Raw genomic sequence first — 18,701 nt, forward strand, 5'->3', positions numbered from 1 at the left:
ATTCAAAAAAGGGTAATACTCTTCACACTGCCAACAAAATGACGTTAATTTAATAATGCCAACTTATAATTTAAAAAGTGACATGAGGGCTAATTATTAATTAATCACCACAAAATAAATTAATCCCTAAATAAAAGACGTGATGCCAGACAAAGACATGGAGGTTCCGATCCTTCTAGTAAACAACACCTTTCACTTTAAGTAAATCAACATTGATGTTATCAATTTAACATGTGTGAACAGGATATCTAATCTAATCCACTATGACATAATCAATTACTATATCATTCCCAAAGTCAACATGAAAGATGGACCGTTTGCCCTGATTCATATGCCCTATGATGATTATATGGAATACAAATACATATATATATATATATATATATATAACATAATTATCATATTGTATTGGGTATCTACTACTAGTATGACAACTACTAAGTGTTGCTATTTCACCATTTAGATTTTTAGCTCTATATCAGCAATTGAAGTGGACCTTTACATTAGAACAATTTCTACCTTATGTTGGTACCATACATATTATACATATCCAATACCATATTGTCAAATTAACCAGCGGTATCAATAAAATGAGTGTAATTCTCACCGAAATATAAAAATCATAATTTTAATATGTGATCAAAAATCATAATGAGCCTTCCCCTTGCTTTTCTTGCGCCATGCAAATTTAACCATCATTTAATTGGGGAACAGAGCAGGTTATAAATTTTATGTCTGCAAGTTTTTATCTGACACTGAAATTTTGACAAATAACATAAGTGATGAGGTTGTGGCCTTTGAATTTGGTAGGTGTCAATTGGACATTGGAAAAAATTCGACCAAGTTGAACCCAGCTCTTTGACTTGTAAATTAACATACCACCAACTTTGCATAAACGGCTCCTTAATAATGGCATACGTGTGGGCATAAACTAGCTTTATATAAATATATATATATATATATATATATTAATACATATACACATACGGTCAAAGTGTATCAACATGATTTCAACTTTGTTATTTCCCTTTTATTATTTGTGGTTGAAGTTGGATTCTATTTGGTGTCTTTGGAAATATATATGAATCTCTGTTTCTGCCTCTTTCACAATGTTTAAGAGTATTTCAAGTGGGCATGCAGAGAAAAGCTGTACAGATTCATCATCCATGGAAAGAAAAACCTCAACAGCTTTTATTTGTACTTTCTATGTTGCTTTTATCTTCGGCTTTGTTTCTTTATCAACAGCTCAGAATCAAACCCAACCCATTACAGATCCCTCTGAAGGTCCTTCTCTCTTTCTCTTTTAACTTCATGTGATAAATGGTTCGATTTATATGTGCTTATTTCAAGTAACCAATTTTGTTTCAGTTTTGTATTTTTGAAGTTTCAGCAAACATTCATATGATCATATAGTATACCTGTAGATAATTTTACCTGCTTTTGAAGGAAAAAGATAAAATCATCTTGTTGGATTGTTTTATGAGAAGGTCTCTATGTCCAAAGATTTACCTTTCTCTAAACTTTCATTTCAATTTGTATATGTGTGTATAAAGGCTATGTTTCAGCCCTTTAAAGTTGCAGAAACCAGCATGTTTGGCCAATATATTTACAGTTCCAAAGGTTGTTCTAATAGGGTTTTGAATGTTTTTGACGGTGGCAGCTAGAGCTCTGAATTCCATGTTTGCAAAATGGAATATAAAGGCAAAGACAGGGCAATGGAATATAAGTGGGGAGCTATGCAGTGGAGCAGCCACAGACCTGACGCTTATCACAGACCGTGATCACAACCCCTTCATCAAATGTGACTGTTCTTACAATGATAGCACCCTTTGCCACATTAAACAACTGTGAGTTTTATTTGATGAAACTTATATAAATTCTTGTATTTCATATTTTAATGGTATATATATGTAAGGAGCCTACTTTTTCCATGTTCAAAATTTTTCCAGGAAAGTTTATGAACTGAATGTTGCTGGTCCAATTCCTGATGAGCTATGGACTCTGACATACCTCGATGATCTGTATGGCTTTTTCATTGTTTATAACCCTCTATGTTCTACATATTTTCTCATAATTCCTTTAAAAAATTTCTTGGCTTTTCCTTTCCATTTGTTGCAGGAATTTGAACAGAAATTATCTGTCAGGTTCTCTGTCTCCGTCCATTGGAAATTTAACTCGTTTGCAGTATCTGTAAGTGTAAGCCAGTTCAATTTTTTAATTGAAACTAGTAAGGGCATGAATGATATAACTGAATAATTAGTTCTTGTTTTTATTGGCTTATAGAACCTTTGGCATCAATAAATTATCAGGGGAAGTACCAAAGGAAGTAGGAAATCTTACTGACCTATTATCCTTGTAAGTTAATGTTATCATCCACACATATTTTGATATATCAAAGTGTGAATTTTGATGTTTTTTCTTTTTCAAACAGTGGCGGAAGCCTTCTTCTACCGTTAGCAATTTTGCATTTCCTTGGGACAAAAATATCATTTACAATTTATCTTTCATTCTTGTAGCTCCATTGCTGGAAACAACTTCTCTGGTCCTCTGCCATCTGAGATAGGGAATTTAGTGAACTTACAACAACTGTAAGTTTTTACTGAACTGTACTTTTTCTTCCCCATTTTCAATTCTAATCTTCAGTCCGACGATCTTTCAGCTCGTCTAGGCTGTAGTTTGAATGGAACAGTGGAACTTTGAAATGTTTTTGGCCTTGTAATGACTGTTAGAAATAATTGAACTTTACAAAGACAAATAGATATTAAGTAGCAACAAATTCACTGAGGTGTGTTTTTGACAGTTACATTCATAGTTCTGGAGTTAGCGGTGAGATTCCTCCAACGTTAGTCAACCTAAAAAACTTGGTCACATTGTAAGAACTTTCGTACTATGTTCCTTTTTTCTCTTAAAAAACTTTGATTAATAAATAATCATCTTAATTTTTGATAAATTCTTTCATTTTTGTGCAGCTATGCCTCAAACACTGGACTCTCAGGAAGAATACCTGATTTCATAGGAAATTTGTCAAAGCTTAATACCTTGTAAGACATTCAAATGACATTTTTTTTTTTAACTCAGTATTCTAATTGACTATGCAGTTGCATTAGTCACTTACTATGTCTCCGCAGGAGATTTGAAGGCTGTTCTCTTGAAGGTCCTATACCATCATCCTTGTCCAACCTGACTTCTCTTTTAGAGTTGTGAGTATCTACCACGATTGTTCATTTCATATCAATATGCAAATCTGCAAAGCTGACACTCTTATACACTATATTTGCAGACGTATAAATGATTTATCCAACAGGAGCTCTTCTCTTGAATTTGTTAAGAATTTGAAGAATCTAAGTGTCTTGTAAGCGATACTGTTCTTGCTTAAAACTAAATACTTTAGAGTGCTTATTTTGTACATCTATTTGCAACTTTGTTGTTCTTATGGAATGGAATATAACAACTTGTTTGCTCATCCTGCAGAGTACTGAGGAATAGTAATATTTCTGGTTCTATTCCATCGGACATTGGTCGATTCCCAAAGTTGACGCAGCTGTAAGTTTTCATTGTTGTACTCATGGAGCTGAAAAATTTTTAAGATTAACTTTAGGCCACAAAGTACTCAACTTGCAATTGTTTTCTCGAGTTATTTTGTTTGACATTTGAGTTCGGATAGTTACAACCCGACTCCAAGGGCTACTTTGTCCCCGGTTCTAAACTTTAATATTTTAGCTACTAAAGTTGTCCTTATACCATAATGTCCTTTGTATTTCTGGTTTCCTCAGGGATTTGAGCTTCAACAATTTAAGAGGCCATATTCCAGACTCTCTTTTTAACATGAGTTCGCTCTCATTTCTGTAATATTTCTTGTCTCTTTTATCACAACCCATGCCTTCTTACAGGTACCGTATATATTAAAGCGTGTGTTTCTGTTTTCGTGGTAATTAGGTTTCTTGGAAGCAATCAGTTAACTGGTAGCCTGCCCGAAATAAAAAGCTCAACACTTCTTAATATGTAAGTGGATGTGATAATTATGAAATTAAATCATCAATGTAATGCATTAAGAATGTAATTCTCTGATCAAAATGTTTTATAGAAGAATGTTTTCTCCATATTTACAGACAGAATATGTTTGTCTTACCTTATTAAGCTTTGCTTGTATCTGATGGTGTTACTATGTTATGCTTGCAGAGATGTGTCATACAATTATTTAGAAGGGAGCTTTCCCTCTTGGATTAAAGAACCAAATTTACAGCTGTAAGCATTGAAATTTTACAAAATATTGGACATTTCATATATATATATTTTTTTTTGATAAACTTAATTTATTTTGGTAAAGGAGTTCTATTAAAATTTTTCTATTTTTTTAATTTTTTTTATCCATGTATGACAGTACAGTTTACTAGGTGTCTGATAGCATGTACTCTACCAATCATACAGAATTTGATTTCTGTATGATAGGCTTGCTTTTTCTGCTATAATTATATGAAAGTGAAACTTACATTTGGTTTTTTGGGGTTATATGCAGTAATTTAGTGGCCAACAACTTCACAATAGATGGTTCAAACAGCAGGTAGTTTTCTGCACTCTGTCCTTGGTGCTTGAACCATTCAATTCTAGCATGCATAAGGATGTTATAGTTAAAGCATTATTTGTGAAACTTAATGCTGCTATGCACTCCAAATGATTTTAGTTCAAATTTCCTGCATATCATGCATATGCCAATCATTTTCTTCTGAATATTGGATTACTTATTTACCTTTCTTGTATATTTTGATTCTCGAGTGCTTGTTTATCCAGCAAAATGTACCTTGTTCTCATGTAAGTGTATTCCACTTTATCTTTCAGTCCTTTGCCTTCAGGATTAGAGTGCCTTCAACGGAACTTCCCATGCAATCGAGGACGTGGGCTCTGTAAGTTTTGCCAAAGCTCTTCCTTCATTTTCTTCAGTTTCCGGAGTACTTATATTGGTATCAGAAGCAGTGTTGGCGTTTTAAAAAAAAGCACTCTTTATATTGGTTGTGCAGATTATGACTTTGCAATTAAGTGTGCCGGTCCTCAATTTACATCTTCCAATGGTATTGTGTATGAAATGGACAATGCAACTCTTGGTCCAGCTACATATTTTGTCAGCAGCACAAAGAGATGGGCAGTCAGCAATGTTGGTTTATTCACTTCGAACAACAATCCGCAATATAAAAGTTCTTCATCATATCAGTTCACAAACACCTTGGATTCAGAACTATATCAGACAGCAAGAATCTCTCCTTCATCATTACGATACTATGGTCTGGGGCTTGAAAATGGAAACTATACCGTGAACCTCATGTTTTCAGAAACAGCTTTTGAGGATTCTCAAACTTGGAAAAGTCTCGGGAAGCGTGAATTTGATGTTTATATCCAGGTATGCTTCCATTTTCAATGTTCGTTATGTGCTAATATGATCTTCTTGGTCTACATTAGGCTTTCTGTTAGTATTGGGTTGGATTATTGGTTGTATTATTGGCTTCTTTATTCCAAATATTGTATGTGGACCATTCCAATCACATTCCAACTCCCATAACAATTCTGGAAACCACATTTTGAGTCTTAACTAATGTGTCTTTGATTAAGGCAAATCATAGTAAATGAAAACGTGTGTTCTGCCTTCTATTTTCCTATAAAGTAATTCCTTCTTGTCATTTGTCTACGCATCCAGGGGAAAAGAGTTTTAGAGAATTTCAACATACGAGAGGAGGCAGAGGGAGTTGCTTCTCAAGCTGTCCAACGGGGTTTTAAAGCATTGGTATCGGAAAACTACCTTGAAATCCATCTTTTCTGGGCTGGAAAAGGGACTTGCTGTATACCTGCACAAGGCACTTATGGACCTTCTATATCTGCCATCAGTGCCACTCCAGGTAGGTAGTATGGTGTGAAATCTTTTGGATGAAATCTAGGCACTGATTTGGTCACATACATGTATGGATTGGTTGACTATACTGAACTTCATATACAGATTTTGTACCTACAGTCAGCAACAAACCTCCAAGCAATGAGAACAGAACTGGTCTAATAGTGGGCATTGTTGTTCCTGTTGGAGTTTTAAGCTTTCTATCTCTTTTGGTGGTTTTCTATATTGTCACTAAAAGAAGAAAGAAATCTCAAACAGATGACGAGGAAGGTTAGCCATTATCTTTGATGCATGTGCATGTTGGTTGTCTGACTTCTTTAGTGTTGTTTGATTATGTATGAAATCTTAATGCCACATGTACATGTAAACCAATGAATAAAATTGTCACATAATTATGTGCTTAAGAGTTCATACTTCTCCAGAAGCTCTGTACTAAACAAAGAGGTATTAAGTTATGATGGTACTTAATGTTTTCTTTGCAGAGCTCTTTGGGATAGATGTTAAACCATTCACTTTCAGTTACGAAGAGCTAAAGACAGCTACAGATGACTTTAATTCTACTAATAAGTTGGGAGAAGGAGGATTTGGACCAGTCTACAAGGTAAGTCATTCTTTTAAGCAAGTTCGTATTGGCTGAATAATTATTGGTACCATAACTTTAACTAGTTTGATACGAAGATTGAAATGTTTTCTTCTCTATTTTTCTCTACCAAAATACTTGATGTATTATGCATGCAACAGGGAACACTTGATGATGGAAGAGTTATTGCAGCAAAGCAACTTTCTGTGACATCTCACCAAGGAAAAAACCAATTTGTGACAGAAATTGCAACAATTTCTTCTGTGCAACACAGAAACTTGGTGAAATTGTATGGGTGCTGCATTGAGGGAAACAAACGACTACTTGTGTACGAGTATCTGGAAAACAAAAGTCTTGATCAAGCATTATTTGGTATGAGAACTACTGTATATATGTGTGCAGTGAATATCATAATAAGCGACAACTATGACAGTATAAATTGGTTGCATGAACAGGAAGTAGAAGCTTGGGACTGAGTTGGTCGACACGTTATGACATTTGCATGGGTGTAGCAAGAGGTCTAGCTTATCTTCATCAGGAGTCACGGCTTCGAATAGTACACAGAGATGTAAAGGCCAGTAACATTCTGCTCGACTCTGATCTCAACCCCAAAATATCAGATTTTGGTTTGGCCAGGCTTTACGATGATAAAAAGACCCACATAAGCACCCGTGTTGCTGGAACAATGTAAGATTTTAAAGATTTAATCAGTTTAGTCATGTTCACCTTCCTCTTCTTTGTCTTTTTTATTATAACCAATTAATTTTGTACATGAACTTTTACTGATGTAGTGGGTATCTTGCTCCGGAATATGCGATGCGTGGGCACCTTACAGAGAAAACTGATGTGTTTGCCTTTGGAGTAGTGGCTTTGGAGATTGTTAGCGGTAGGGCAAATTCTGATTCAAGCTTGGAAGCAGATAAGATGTATCTTCTTGAATGGGTATGAGTAACTCTACTAAAAATTTTTGTTTTGTTTTGTTTGTTTGTTTTTCTTTTTATTTTTTTATTTTTTTATTTTTTTATTTTTTTGACTTCCATATGTTTTTTCATTTCCAACTATACATAACTAATGAAATGAGTCAATTAGCTTAGAGCCTAAGGGCTTTAGATCATGTAGAACTGAATTTGAGTGCATAAATTACAAAACAAGTAACGGCCAGATCTGAGTTTGCAGAATTTGAGCCTAAGGGACTAATGTTTACTGTTGCGTCTTTGTTCTGTTCTTGATTGTAATTCTGTGTTATAAAATCAATGCCCTTTTGATTTCTACATGTAAACTAGACTTCGAAAACCAAATTAATCAAGAAGTGATTCATCAACCAAATTAATTTACTCAGCTGATATATAGTCATTTTGAACATCTTAGAAACATAATGCAAATCCTATTCAAGCCTTTAATGGATTCAATATCAACCATTTCTTTCTTGCCCAGGCTTGGAACTTATATGAAGAAAACCGAGAAAACGAATTGGTGGATTCATCGTTATCAACATTCAACAAAGAAGAAGTAAAACGAATCATAGGAGTAGCTCTTTGGTGCACTCAAACATCACCATCCTTTAGGCCATCAATGTCCAGGGTGGTGGCAATCCTTTCAGGAGATGCAGAAGTGAGCACGGAACTTACAAGACCAGGATACTTGACCGACTGGAAGTTCGAAGACTTGAGCAGCCAAATGAGTGACAATGCAACCAAAGGAAGTAATACTAGCTACAACAATTCATCTGCAAGCACAAGCATGGTGGGAGATGCAGAGCAATCTCCTGTCTATGGAAGTACAATGCCTAGGCTTGACAGCTTCATTGAGGAGGGTAGATGAAAATTTGTTAGGATGGTTGGCTTTTGTACATATGATATATGAGTTGAATGTACACACTTTTTGTACATATGATATATGAGTTGATTGTACACACTTTTTGATTCCTGGAATCCAATTATAGATTGTTTTTGTTCCTTCCTATAAAATCTTATAGACTTCATATCATATGGGTTTTTATTTTGTTTATGTAAAACTATCATATGTTTTTTTTTTTTTTTTTTTTTTAATTTTTATTTTATTTTATAATTTTAGTGTTAGAAAAACCTAAATTGGTTTTTATTTTTTTCTACGAATCAGAGAGTTGATTTTGCTTATATAAAAATGAGTTCTGAAAAGAAGCTCATTTTTATCACCAAGCATATCATATGGGTTTTTATTTTGGTTATGTGAAACCATCTGGCTTCAAAAATTTTGTCCGGGTTTTATTTATTTGTTTAATCAATTTCACTCTTAGAAAAGTCTAAATTGGTTTTTATTTTATTCTACGAATCAGAGAGTTGATTTGGCTTATATAAAAATAAGTTCTGAAAAGATGCTCATGTTTATCACCAAGCATGGTTTTAGCCTTTTTTTTTTTTTTGTTTTTTTTTTTTTTTTTTAAAAAAAGGGTCAAAAATGAAAGGAAGCCATGAAAAGGACACGCATATAACACCATAAAATATCTATCTTTCTCAATTTAATCTGGTCTTTTGACTATATGCGGTTAAATGCGATAAGGTCAAATTGCACGTGAGCCTCATTGTTTGAACGCCCAGTATTTTAAAGTCAATAAAATAACGACATTCTTTGTTAACATTCGCATAGATTTGGTGATGTCTTAGTATTATTTAAAAAAAAAATAATTCCAAAATAAAGAATTGATGCTAGACCTACATGAAGGACCTCATCCTTCATAAAAGCATCTATCACTTTTAAGTAAATCAACATTAATACTGTTCATTCCGTAAAATAATAATAATAATATTGATCATATTTGTGAATCGGATATCTAATATGATCCACTATGACATAATCAAATTACCATTATGGAGATAGATCAATTTTTGCTTTTCATATTCCATTTATTATGGAGCAGAGAGCAGGTTATAAATTTTATGAAATTGAAGCACACGTTTATATGTGACACTGAAATTTTTGACAAATGGACAGCGGTGAGGATGTGGCCTTTGAATTATGTTTCAACTGGGCACTAAAGAATTCGAACAAGTTGAATAAATGCTCCTTAATAACGGCCCACGTGTGGGTGTAAGCCAGCTTTTGTATTTTTATACGTAACGTCAAAATGTATCTACATGATTTCAACTTTGTTGTTTTTTATTCCATTTTTATTATTTGTGGCTGAAAGTTGGACTCGTTTTGTTGTCTTGGAATGTCTATGAATCTTCGACTTTGCCTCCCTCCGTCGGTTTTAAGCGCATCAAGTGGCATGCAGAGAAAAGCAGTTCAGAGATTCAGCATCCATGGAAGGAAGACACTCGACAGCTTATGTTTGTACTTTCTATGTTGCTGTTGCTTGTGCCTTTGGCCTTGCTTCTTTATCCAAAGCTCAGAATCAAACCCAACCCATTACAGATCCCTCTGAAGGTCCATCTCTTTCTCTTTCTCTTTGCCCAACCTTTCATAATTCGTATGGCAGTATTGAAACTAGTAATTGAACTGGAGATGGGATTTCAGTTCATGTGATAAATGGTTCAATTTACATACTTATTTCAAGTAATCAATTTTGTTTCAGTTTTGTATTTCTAAAGTTTTAGCAAAAGAAGAAATCTTTAAACACATTCATGATCTTATGGTATACCTGTGTGTATATTTTTACCTGCCTTTGGAGGAAAATATTTAATCAACTTTTTGGGTTGTTTTATGAAAATATCTGTTTAATTATTATTGATCCCAAAAGCTTAAGCTTTAGGTGTTAGGGTTTAATATGTATATCCAGCAATGTCTAACAAGGTCTATGTTCAAATTTTTACCTTTCTCCAAAATTTCATTGTAATCTGCATATGTATTTGTATATATAGGCTTTGTTTCAGCTCTTTAAAGTTGCAGAAACCAGTATGAATGGCCAATATATATACAGTTCCAGAGATTGTTCTAATAGAGTTTGAAATATTTTCAATGGTGCAGCTAGAACTTTGAATTCCTTATTTGCAAAATGGAATATAGAGGCAAAGACAGGCCAATGGAATATAAGTGGGGAGCCATGCAGTGGTGCTGCCACAGACCTCACTCCCTTCGATGACCGTGATCACAACCCCTTCATCAAATGTGACTGTTCTTACAACGATAGCACCCTTTGCCACATTACGCAATTGTGAGTTCTATTTTGTGAAACTTATATAAATTCTTGTATCTCGTATTTGAATGGTATATAAAATATGTATAAGGAACCTAATTTTCCATGTTGAAAATTTAAATTTTCTCCAGGAAAGTTTATGAGCTGAATGTTGCTGGTCCAGTTCCTGATGAGCTATGGACTTTGACTTACCTCTTTAACCTGTAAGGGTTTTTTTTCATTTATTTATAAACCTGTATGTTCTATTTATGTTCTCATAATTCCTTTACGAAGTTTCTTGGGTTTTGTTTCCATTTGCTGCAGAGATTTGCGCAGAAATTATCTGACAGGTTCTCTGTCTCCGTCCATAGGAAATTTAACTCGTTTGCAGTATTTGTAAGTGTAAGCCACTTCAATTTTTTATTTGGAACTAACAAGGTCATAATGATATTTCTGTATTGATTCTTGGCTTTATTTGTTTCTAGGACAATTGGCATCAATGCGTTATCAGGGGAAGTACCAAAGGAAGTCGGGAAACTTACTGAACTACTATCCTTGTAAGTTAATATTATCATCCACAATCTTTTTAATATATCGAAGTGTGGAATTTGGATGTTTTTGCTTTTTCAGCAATGATGGAAGCTTTCTTCTATTGTTAGCAATTTGTCATGTTTGTTATTGTGTCCTATAGTTGCTCATTACTAAACAAGCATACAAGTTACTCGTGGTTTTGAATTTCCTTGGGATAATTACCATTTATGTTTTTTCTTTCATTCTTGTAGTTCTATTGCCGGAAACAACTTCTCTGGTCCTCTGCCATCCGAGATAGGAAATTTAGTGAACTTACAACAGCTGTAAGTTTTTAATAAACTGTTCCTCTTTCCCCTTTTCTAATCTAATTTTCAGTTTGAAGATTTTGCAACTTTTTCTAGGCTGTATATGTTTGTAAGGGAAAGTGGGAACACAATTTTCTTTTGGTAAATAGGAAAAGTGGGGACTTTGAAAAATGGTTCTGAAAGGCCTTTTAATACATGATCAATGTTGGCATAAAGCCCTTTATGTCCCCTAAAGAAGTTGCATTCACATTTCTATCTATTGCCAGCTTCCCTTCTTTAATAGTGACTTAGCATTTGTGTTTAGTGGTAACTGAACTTACTGATAGATATTTAGTTGCAATGAATTCATTAAAGTCATTGAAGTGTTTATTTGACAGTTACGTCCATAGTTCTGGAGTTAGCGGTGAGATTCCTCCAACGTATGTCAAACTAAAAAACTTGATCACCATGTAAGAACTTTCCTACTATGTTCTTTTTCTCTAAAAAAGAAAAAACGATTAAAATAATCTTAATTTTCAAGGAAATTCTTTCATTTTCTGCAGGTATGCATCGAGTACTGGACTTTCAGGAAGAATACCTGATTACATAGGAAATTTGTCAAAGCTTAATACCTTGTAAGACAAGCAAATGATATGTTTTTCACTCTGTATTCTCATTCATCAACAGTTACATTAATCACTTCTAAATGTCTCTGCAGGAGATTTGAAGGAAACAATCTTGAAGGTCCTATACCATCAACCTTGTCCAACCTGAATTCTCTCATAGAGTTGTGAGTATCTACCTCAGTTATTCGATTCATATCTATATGCTAATCTGTAAAGCTGACAATCTCGTATGCCATATTTGCAGACGTATAAGTGATTTATCAAATAGGAGCTCTTCTCTCGAATTTGTTAAGAAATTGAAGAATCTAAATATCTTGTAAGCAATGCGGTTCTGGCTTAAAACTAAATGCTTTACAGGGCTTAGTTTATACATCTGTTTTCTCCTTTGTTTCTGTTCTGGAATGGAATTTATTAACTTGTTAGTGCACCCTGCAGAGTACTGAGGAATAACAATATTTCTGGTTCTATTCCATCAGATATTGGACAATTCCCAAAGTTGACGCAAGTGTAAGTTTTGTTTTAGCAATCTTGAAGCTGAGTAAGTTTTAACATTAATTTTAAAACACAGAGTACTTAACCTGCAAGTGTTTTTTTCAGAGTTATCTTGTTTGACATTTCAGTTTGGATAGTTAGACAATGAATCCAATGGTTACTTTGTCCCCTGTTCTAAACTTCAATATTTTAGTTACTAAACTTGTCTTTGTACCATATTTTTCTTTGTTTTTCTGGTTTTCTCAGGGATTTAAGCTTCAATAGTTTGAGTGGGCAGATTCCAGACTCTCTTTTTAACATGAGTTCGCTCTCTTTTCTGTAATATATCATGTCCCCGCTACTTTCATCCCTTGCCTTGCTATGGGTAATCTATAAGCTAAAGCATATATTTCTGTTTTTCATCATAATTAGGTTACTTGGAAGCAATAAGTTTACTGGTACATTGCCTGAACAAAAAAGATCAACTCTCCTTAATATGTAGGTACATGTGATAATTATGAAAGTAATCATCAATCTAATGCATTAAGAATGTAATTCTGTGATGAACAAGTATTTTAAAGAAGACAGTTTTCTCCATATTTATTGACAGAATAATTAAGTTTGTCTTACCTTATTAAACCTTCCTTGTATATGATGTCCTTACTATGTTGTGCTTGCAGAGATGTGTCATACAATTATTTAAATGGGAGCTTACCTTCTTGGGTCAAAGAATCGAATTTACAGCTGTAAGTATTGAAGTTTGACAAAATTTTTTGACTAATTTCTTTTTAGTTAAAGATTCGGTAAAACATTCTAGTTTGATTTTTTTTTTTTTTCTTTATTCTTATATAACAGTACAATTTACTAGCTTTTGATAGCATTTTCTCTACCAATCGTACAGAATATGAATTTTGTATGATAGGCTTTCCATTTCTGTTATTATTATACTAAGATGGAACTTATGTTTGGATTTTTTTTTTGGGGGGTTATATGCAGTAATTTAGTGGGCAACAACTTCATAATAGATAGTTCAGACAGCAGGTAATTCTCTGAATTCTGTACCTGGTGCTTGAAACTTTCTAGTCTAGCATGCATAAGGATGTTATAGTTGAGCATTATTTGTGAAACTTAATGCTGCTATGCATTCTAAATTGTGTTTAGTGCAAATTTTTAGCATATCATTTATATATCAATCATTTTCTTCTGAATACTTCCTGCTTTAACTTTAATCTTCCTTGAATCATCTCAAATATATATACACCATTCTTGTATTTCTATTATTATCTTTTTTTTATTCTCTAATCCTTGTTTGTCCAACAAAATTTGCCTTTTTCTCATGTAAGTGCATTCCTCTTTACCTTTCAGTTCTTTGCCTTCAGGGTTGGAGTGCCTTCAACGAAATTTCGCTTGCAACCAAGGACGTGGGATCTGTAAGTATGGTTAAAGCTCTTCCTTTAGATACTTTGTTCTGGTTTTTAGAGTTCTTACATAAGTGAAAATTTTCTTTTCTGTGCTCTACATATTGGTATGCAGATTATGATTTGGCAATTAAGTGCGGTGGTCCTCAGTTTACATCTGCCAATGGTATTGTGTATGAGATGGACAATGCCTCCCTTGGTCCAGCTACATATTTTGTCAGCAGCACAAAGAGATGGGCAGTTAGCAATGTTGGTTTATTCACCGGGAACAACAATCCTCAATATAAAAGTTCTTCAACATATCAATTCACAAACACTTTGGACTCTGAACTATATCAGACAGCAAGGGTCTCTGCTTCATCATTAAGATACTATGGCTTGGGGCTTGAAAATGGAAACTATACTGTGAACCTCATGTTTTCAGAAACAGCTTTCGAAGATTCTCAAACTTGGAAAAGTCTTGCTAAGCGTGAATTTGATGTTTATATCCAGGTATGTTTCCTTTTTAATGTATGTTCTGAAATAGGATGGTCTTCTTAGTCCCCATTAGGCTTTCTATTAGTCTTGGGTTGGATTGTTGCTTCTATTATTGGCCCTTTTTTTTTTTTTCAAATGTTGTATGTGAACCATCCTAATCACATTCTAACTTCCATAATAATTCTAGAAACCACATTTTGAGTCTTAACTAACGTGTCTTTGATTACTGCAAATCATACTAAATGAAAACTTGTGTTCTGCCTCCTCCCTTCTTGTTATTTGTTATATGCATCCAGGGGAAACGTGTTTTAGAGAATTTCAACATACGAAAGGAAGCAGACGGGGTTGCTTCCCAAGCTGTCCAACGGGATTTTAAGGCCTTTGTATCAGAAAACTACCTTGAAATCCATCTTTTTTGGGCTGGAAAAGGGACTTGCTGTATCCCAGCACAAGGCACTTATGGACCTTCTATTTCCGCTATCAATGCTAACCCAGGTAGGTAGACTGGTGTGAAATTTTTTGGATGAAATCCAATTGGTTTAGGCACTGATTTGGTCTCATAAATGTTTGGTGTGGTTGACTATACTAAACTTCATGCACAGATTTCGAACCTTCTGTCAGTAACAAACCTCCAAGCAATAAGAAGAACAGAACCGGTCTGATAGTGGGGATTGTTGTTCCCATTGGAGTTTTAAGCTTTCTGTCTCTTTTGGTGGTTTTCTGTATTGTCACTACAAGAAGAAAGAAGTCTCATACAGACAATGATGAAGGTTAGTAATTATATTTGTTGCATTTTCATGGTGGTTTTGCATATGAGTGATTCAGTTTAAATCATTTCAAATAATCATTTGTTGAGAAATCTGAATGCGACATATTCACCCAGAAATTAAATATAACAGTAAACTAATGAATAAAATTGCCACATAAATATTTCCTTAAGAGTTCAAACTTCATCACAAGGTCTGTACTGAACAAAAAGGCACTAAGTTATGATGGTGCTTTATGTTTATTTGCAGAGCTCTTAGGGATGGATGTTAAACCATTCACTTTCAGTTACGAAGAGCTAAGGACAGCTACAAATGACTTCAACTCTGTTAATAAGTTGGGAGAAGGTGGATTTGGACCTGTCTACAAGGTAAGTCGTTACTTTTAACCAAGGTCATATGGCTGAATAATTATCAGTGCCATAACTTTAACCAGTTCTATACAACAGTAGAAAATTTTCTTCTCCTTTCCCTGTCAAAATACTTGATGGTGGAGTTTTACGAATTTCTTATGCATATTGTGTATGCTACAGGGAACACTTGATGATGGAAGAGTTATTGCTGCAAAGCAACTTTCTGTGACATCCCACCAAGGAAAAAACCAGTTTGTGACTGAAATTGCAACAATATCTTCCGTACAACACCGAAATTTGGTGAAGTTGTATGGATGCTGCATTGAGAGAAACAAACGGCTCCTAGTGTACGAGTATATGGAAAACAAGAGTCTAGATCAAGCATTATTTGGTATGAGAGTTGCAGTATATATATGTGCAGTGAATATTATAATTAACAACAATAATGACAATGTAAATGCCGTTGCATGAACAGGAAATAAAAGATTGAGTCTCAATTGGTCAACGCGTTATGAAATTTGCTCAGGGATAGCAAGAGGTCTAACTTATCTTCACGAGGATTCACGGCTTCGAATAATACACAGAGATGTTAAGGCCAGCAACATTTTGCTTGACTCTAATCTCAACCCCAAGATATCAGATTTTGGTTTGGCGAGGCTTTACAATGATAGAAAGACTCACATAAGCACCCGTGTTGCTGGAACAATGTAGGATCTTGAAGACTTTATCAGTTTCAACTTCCTTTTCTTTGTCTCTTTATTGCATCTGTTAAAATTTTTTTGACATAATTACAATTTTTACTGCTGCAGTGGGTATCTCGCTCCAGAGTATGCCATGCGAGGGCACCTTACAGAGAAAACTGATGTGTTTGCCTTTGGAGTTGTGGCTCTAGAGATTGTTAGTGGTAGGCTGAATTCTGATTCAAGCTTGGAAGAAGAAAAGATGTATCTTCTTGAATGGGTATGGACATTAACTTTCTCAACTATAAACCATTGTGTTTCTGAACCTCCATATGTTTTCAACTATAAATAACTCATGAAACGTGTCAGTTACCTGAGAGCCTAAGGGCTTTAGATTTAATAGAACTAAAAATTGAGAACATAGATTGCAAAATAAGCGACAGCCAGTGAGGATAAGTGTTGAGAAATACTGAAAACCAAAAGCTTCATAAGTGATAGATATAGAGGATGAATCATTTTTAAGTGGGGGGGTTGTTTAGAAGAAAGAATAAGGGTTAACAAATTCTGTACAACCATAAGATTACATTGACATTTGTGAGAAAGTCTTATAAGATCTCTTTAAGCTCAGCTGTGTGAAGGTACAAAATTTAAAGGCAGTTAAAGCAGAGTATTGAGAAGTAATGTTTGCAATTTCTTCTTTGGTGTTTTTGTATATTTTCTGTTTTGTTTTACAGAGCATGTAAACTAAACTTTTGTAAAAAGTCTAATTACCACTTGAAATTTGAATCATAGATAGATTGATCAACTAAACAAATTTACAAGCCAAGATAATGTACTTTACTGAGAGCATTCATTTTTCAACTCTTAGAACTTACAAAAAACCTTAAAAGGCCTTTAGTGTATTCAATATCAATCATTTCTTGCTTCCCCAGGCTTGGAACCTGTATGAAGAAAATCGAGAAGACGGATTGGTGGATTCATCGTTATCGACATTCAACAAAGAAGAAGTAAGAAGACTAGTAGGAGTGGCTCTTTGGTGCACTCAAACATCACCATCCTTAAGGCCATCAATGTCTCGAGTGGTGGCAATCCTTTCAGGAGATGCAGAAGTCAGCACAGAAATTACAAGACCTGGATACTTGACTGACTGGAAGTTTGACGATGTGAGCATCCTAATGAGTGACACTACAACCAAAGGAAGTAGTACTAGCTACCACAATTCATCTGCAAGTACAAGCATGGTGGGAGATACAGTGCAATCACCTGTACATGGAAGTGCATTGCCTACTCTTAGCAGCTCCATTAAGGAAGGTAGGTAAAAAATTTGTTAGTATGGTTGGTTTTCGTACATACGAGTGAATTTACACACTTTTTGATTCAGGAACGCTATACTAGTAAAAGGATTTAATTTCTTCCTGTACAGTACAACAGTAAATACTTGTACCACTTCTCTTTAAATCTTTATTCGAAAACTAGTTCCAATTTGAGGACTGTTGCACCTGTCTAGTGAAGTGCACTGCCTATTCTAAGCATCTCCATCAAAGAGGATGTATGAAAAATAGTTAGTATGGAAGGTTTTTGTATATACCAGCTCATAGGGGTGATTGTGAATCTACACTCTTTGATTCATGAAATCTAATTTTAGTTTGTTTTCTTCCTTCCCACAAAGTCTTATAGATCATCGGTGATGCTACTGATACCAAATTGTTTATTAAAACCATTTACTAGATAACATGTATCAGTATATTGTTAATTAACATATTTATATAACTTAAATATAGATATGTGAATTAGAAAAAGTATATCAATTAAATAGTATCATATTATTCGGTAATTAAATTTGATGCATATTTTAGTAACTATAGCATTATTGATAGAGTTAGTATTATTGAATATTTTAATAAGCATTATTTCGGTAATTGCTCAGGAATCATGCACCATGTATATATAACTTCTTGTTGACCTGTTTGTCATTGGTTAGCTTCATGAGAATGGTCATAATATTCAGACCTATTGGTGGATCAATACTTAATGACACACAGAACATATTTTGGTGAAAAAAACTTCGCCAGGAAATTACTTGAATATAAGTTAAAGAATTTTCTTGTACGAAATGGTCTTTGCTTTCCCTCTCAATAAATTTCTATCTAAATTAGCTTAGCTAAGATTGGTATCTCTATCATCCAAAGGAGTAGAATTAATACTTTCTCTTCAAACCCAATACTGAATATCAAAATATATTTATAAATATGCTTCGCATATTGTCAATAAATAATCTTATAATTTAATAATGGATAATCATAATTATACAGTGATAGGGATAAATAATCCCAAAATAAAAGAGTTGCTGCTAGCTTAGATCTAAACATGGAGGTTCAGGAGTTAATTAACAACATATGTCACTTTTAATTAAATCAACATTAATCCGATCCTTCGTAGAAATTATTCAGTGTGCAACATGTACCAGGTGGCATATGATCTGGTACACGTAACAAATAAAAGGATGCCATCTGTATCATTAACCATGCATCAACATGCGGAGCCAA

The 18,701-nt window shown here is 34.1% G+C and overlaps 2 protein-coding genes across 6 annotated transcripts; both read left to right on the forward strand.

Moving 5' to 3' along the window:
• Window positions 1-994: 994 nt before the first annotated feature.
• LOC112491724 (probable LRR receptor-like serine/threonine-protein kinase At1g56130) lies at window positions 995-8,499 on the forward strand. The gene is made up of 24 exons (XM_048473368.2): window positions 995-1,284; window positions 1,661-1,847; window positions 1,950-2,021; window positions 2,119-2,190; window positions 2,284-2,355; window positions 2,517-2,588; window positions 2,801-2,872; window positions 2,970-3,041; window positions 3,129-3,200; window positions 3,281-3,352; window positions 3,472-3,543; window positions 3,774-3,845; window positions 3,937-4,002; window positions 4,180-4,245; window positions 4,517-4,561; window positions 4,837-4,901; window positions 5,016-5,392; window positions 5,687-5,885; window positions 5,984-6,148; window positions 6,361-6,479; window positions 6,620-6,830; window positions 6,914-7,145; window positions 7,250-7,400; window positions 7,893-8,499. Exons 1-24 carry the CDS (start codon window positions 1,110-1,112, stop codon window positions 8,277-8,279), a joined length of 3,165 nt encoding a protein of 1,054 aa, XP_048329325.2. The 5' UTR covers window positions 995-1,109; the 3' UTR covers window positions 8,280-8,499.
• A 1,104-nt stretch (window positions 8,500-9,603) lies between these two features.
• On the forward strand, window positions 9,604-17,812 carry LOC107417957 (probable LRR receptor-like serine/threonine-protein kinase At1g56130). Of its 5 annotated transcripts, XM_048473370.2 has the most exons (24): window positions 9,605-9,863; window positions 10,404-10,590; window positions 10,704-10,775; window positions 10,876-10,947; window positions 11,037-11,108; window positions 11,334-11,405; window positions 11,765-11,836; window positions 11,930-12,001; window positions 12,085-12,156; window positions 12,237-12,308; window positions 12,428-12,499; window positions 12,731-12,802; window positions 12,896-12,961; window positions 13,144-13,209; window positions 13,460-13,504; window positions 13,829-13,893; window positions 13,997-14,373; window positions 14,655-14,853; window positions 14,961-15,128; window positions 15,375-15,493; window positions 15,656-15,866; window positions 15,951-16,182; window positions 16,285-16,435; window positions 17,088-17,812. In XM_048473370.2, the coding sequence occupies exons 1-24, from the start codon at window positions 9,740-9,742 to the stop codon at window positions 17,472-17,474; spliced, it is 3,117 nt and encodes a 1,038-aa protein (XP_048329327.2). In that variant the 5' UTR covers window positions 9,605-9,739; the 3' UTR covers window positions 17,475-17,812. The 5 variants fall into 5 exon arrangements, with proteins under 5 accessions (XP_048329331.2, XP_048329327.2, XP_048329328.2 ...); XM_048473374.2 differs by lacking the exon at window positions 14,961-15,128 and having other exon boundaries at window positions 9,604-9,863; XM_048473371.2 differs by lacking the exon at window positions 13,460-13,504.
• The last annotated feature ends 889 nt before the right edge of the window (window positions 17,813-18,701 follow it).

Source organism: Ziziphus jujuba, chromosome 2 (genome assembly GCF_031755915.1).
Source record: "Ziziphus jujuba cultivar Dongzao chromosome 2, ASM3175591v1".
NCBI classification, from domain to species: Eukaryota; Viridiplantae; Streptophyta; class Magnoliopsida; order Rosales; family Rhamnaceae; genus Ziziphus; species Ziziphus jujuba.

What these genes read in the sequence shown, in the direction of transcription:
- LOC112491724 (XM_048473368.2), top strand. Translation starts at nt 1,110, where the DNA reads ATGTTTAAGAGTATTTCAAGTGGGCATGCAGAGAAAAGCTGTACAGAT. An exon ending in CTTACTGACCTATTATCCTT is followed by an intron (nt 2,356 to 2,516) that starts GTAAGTTAATGT and finishes TCATTCTTGTAG; the next exon opens with CTCCATTGCTGGAAACAACT. An exon ending in CAATCGAGGACGTGGGCTCT is followed by an intron (nt 4,902 to 5,015) that starts GTAAGTTTTGCC and finishes TTGGTTGTGCAG; the next exon opens with ATTATGACTTTGCAATTAAG.
- LOC107417957 (XM_048473370.2), top strand. Translation starts at nt 9,740, where the DNA reads ATGGAAGGAAGACACTCGACAGCTTATGTTTGTACTTTCTATGTTGCT. An exon ending in TTAACTCGTTTGCAGTATTT is followed by an intron (nt 10,948 to 11,036) that starts GTAAGTGTAAGC and finishes ATTTGTTTCTAG; the next exon opens with GACAATTGGCATCAATGCGT. An exon ending in CTTACTGAACTACTATCCTT is followed by an intron (nt 11,109 to 11,333) that starts GTAAGTTAATAT and finishes TCATTCTTGTAG; the next exon opens with TTCTATTGCCGGAAACAACT.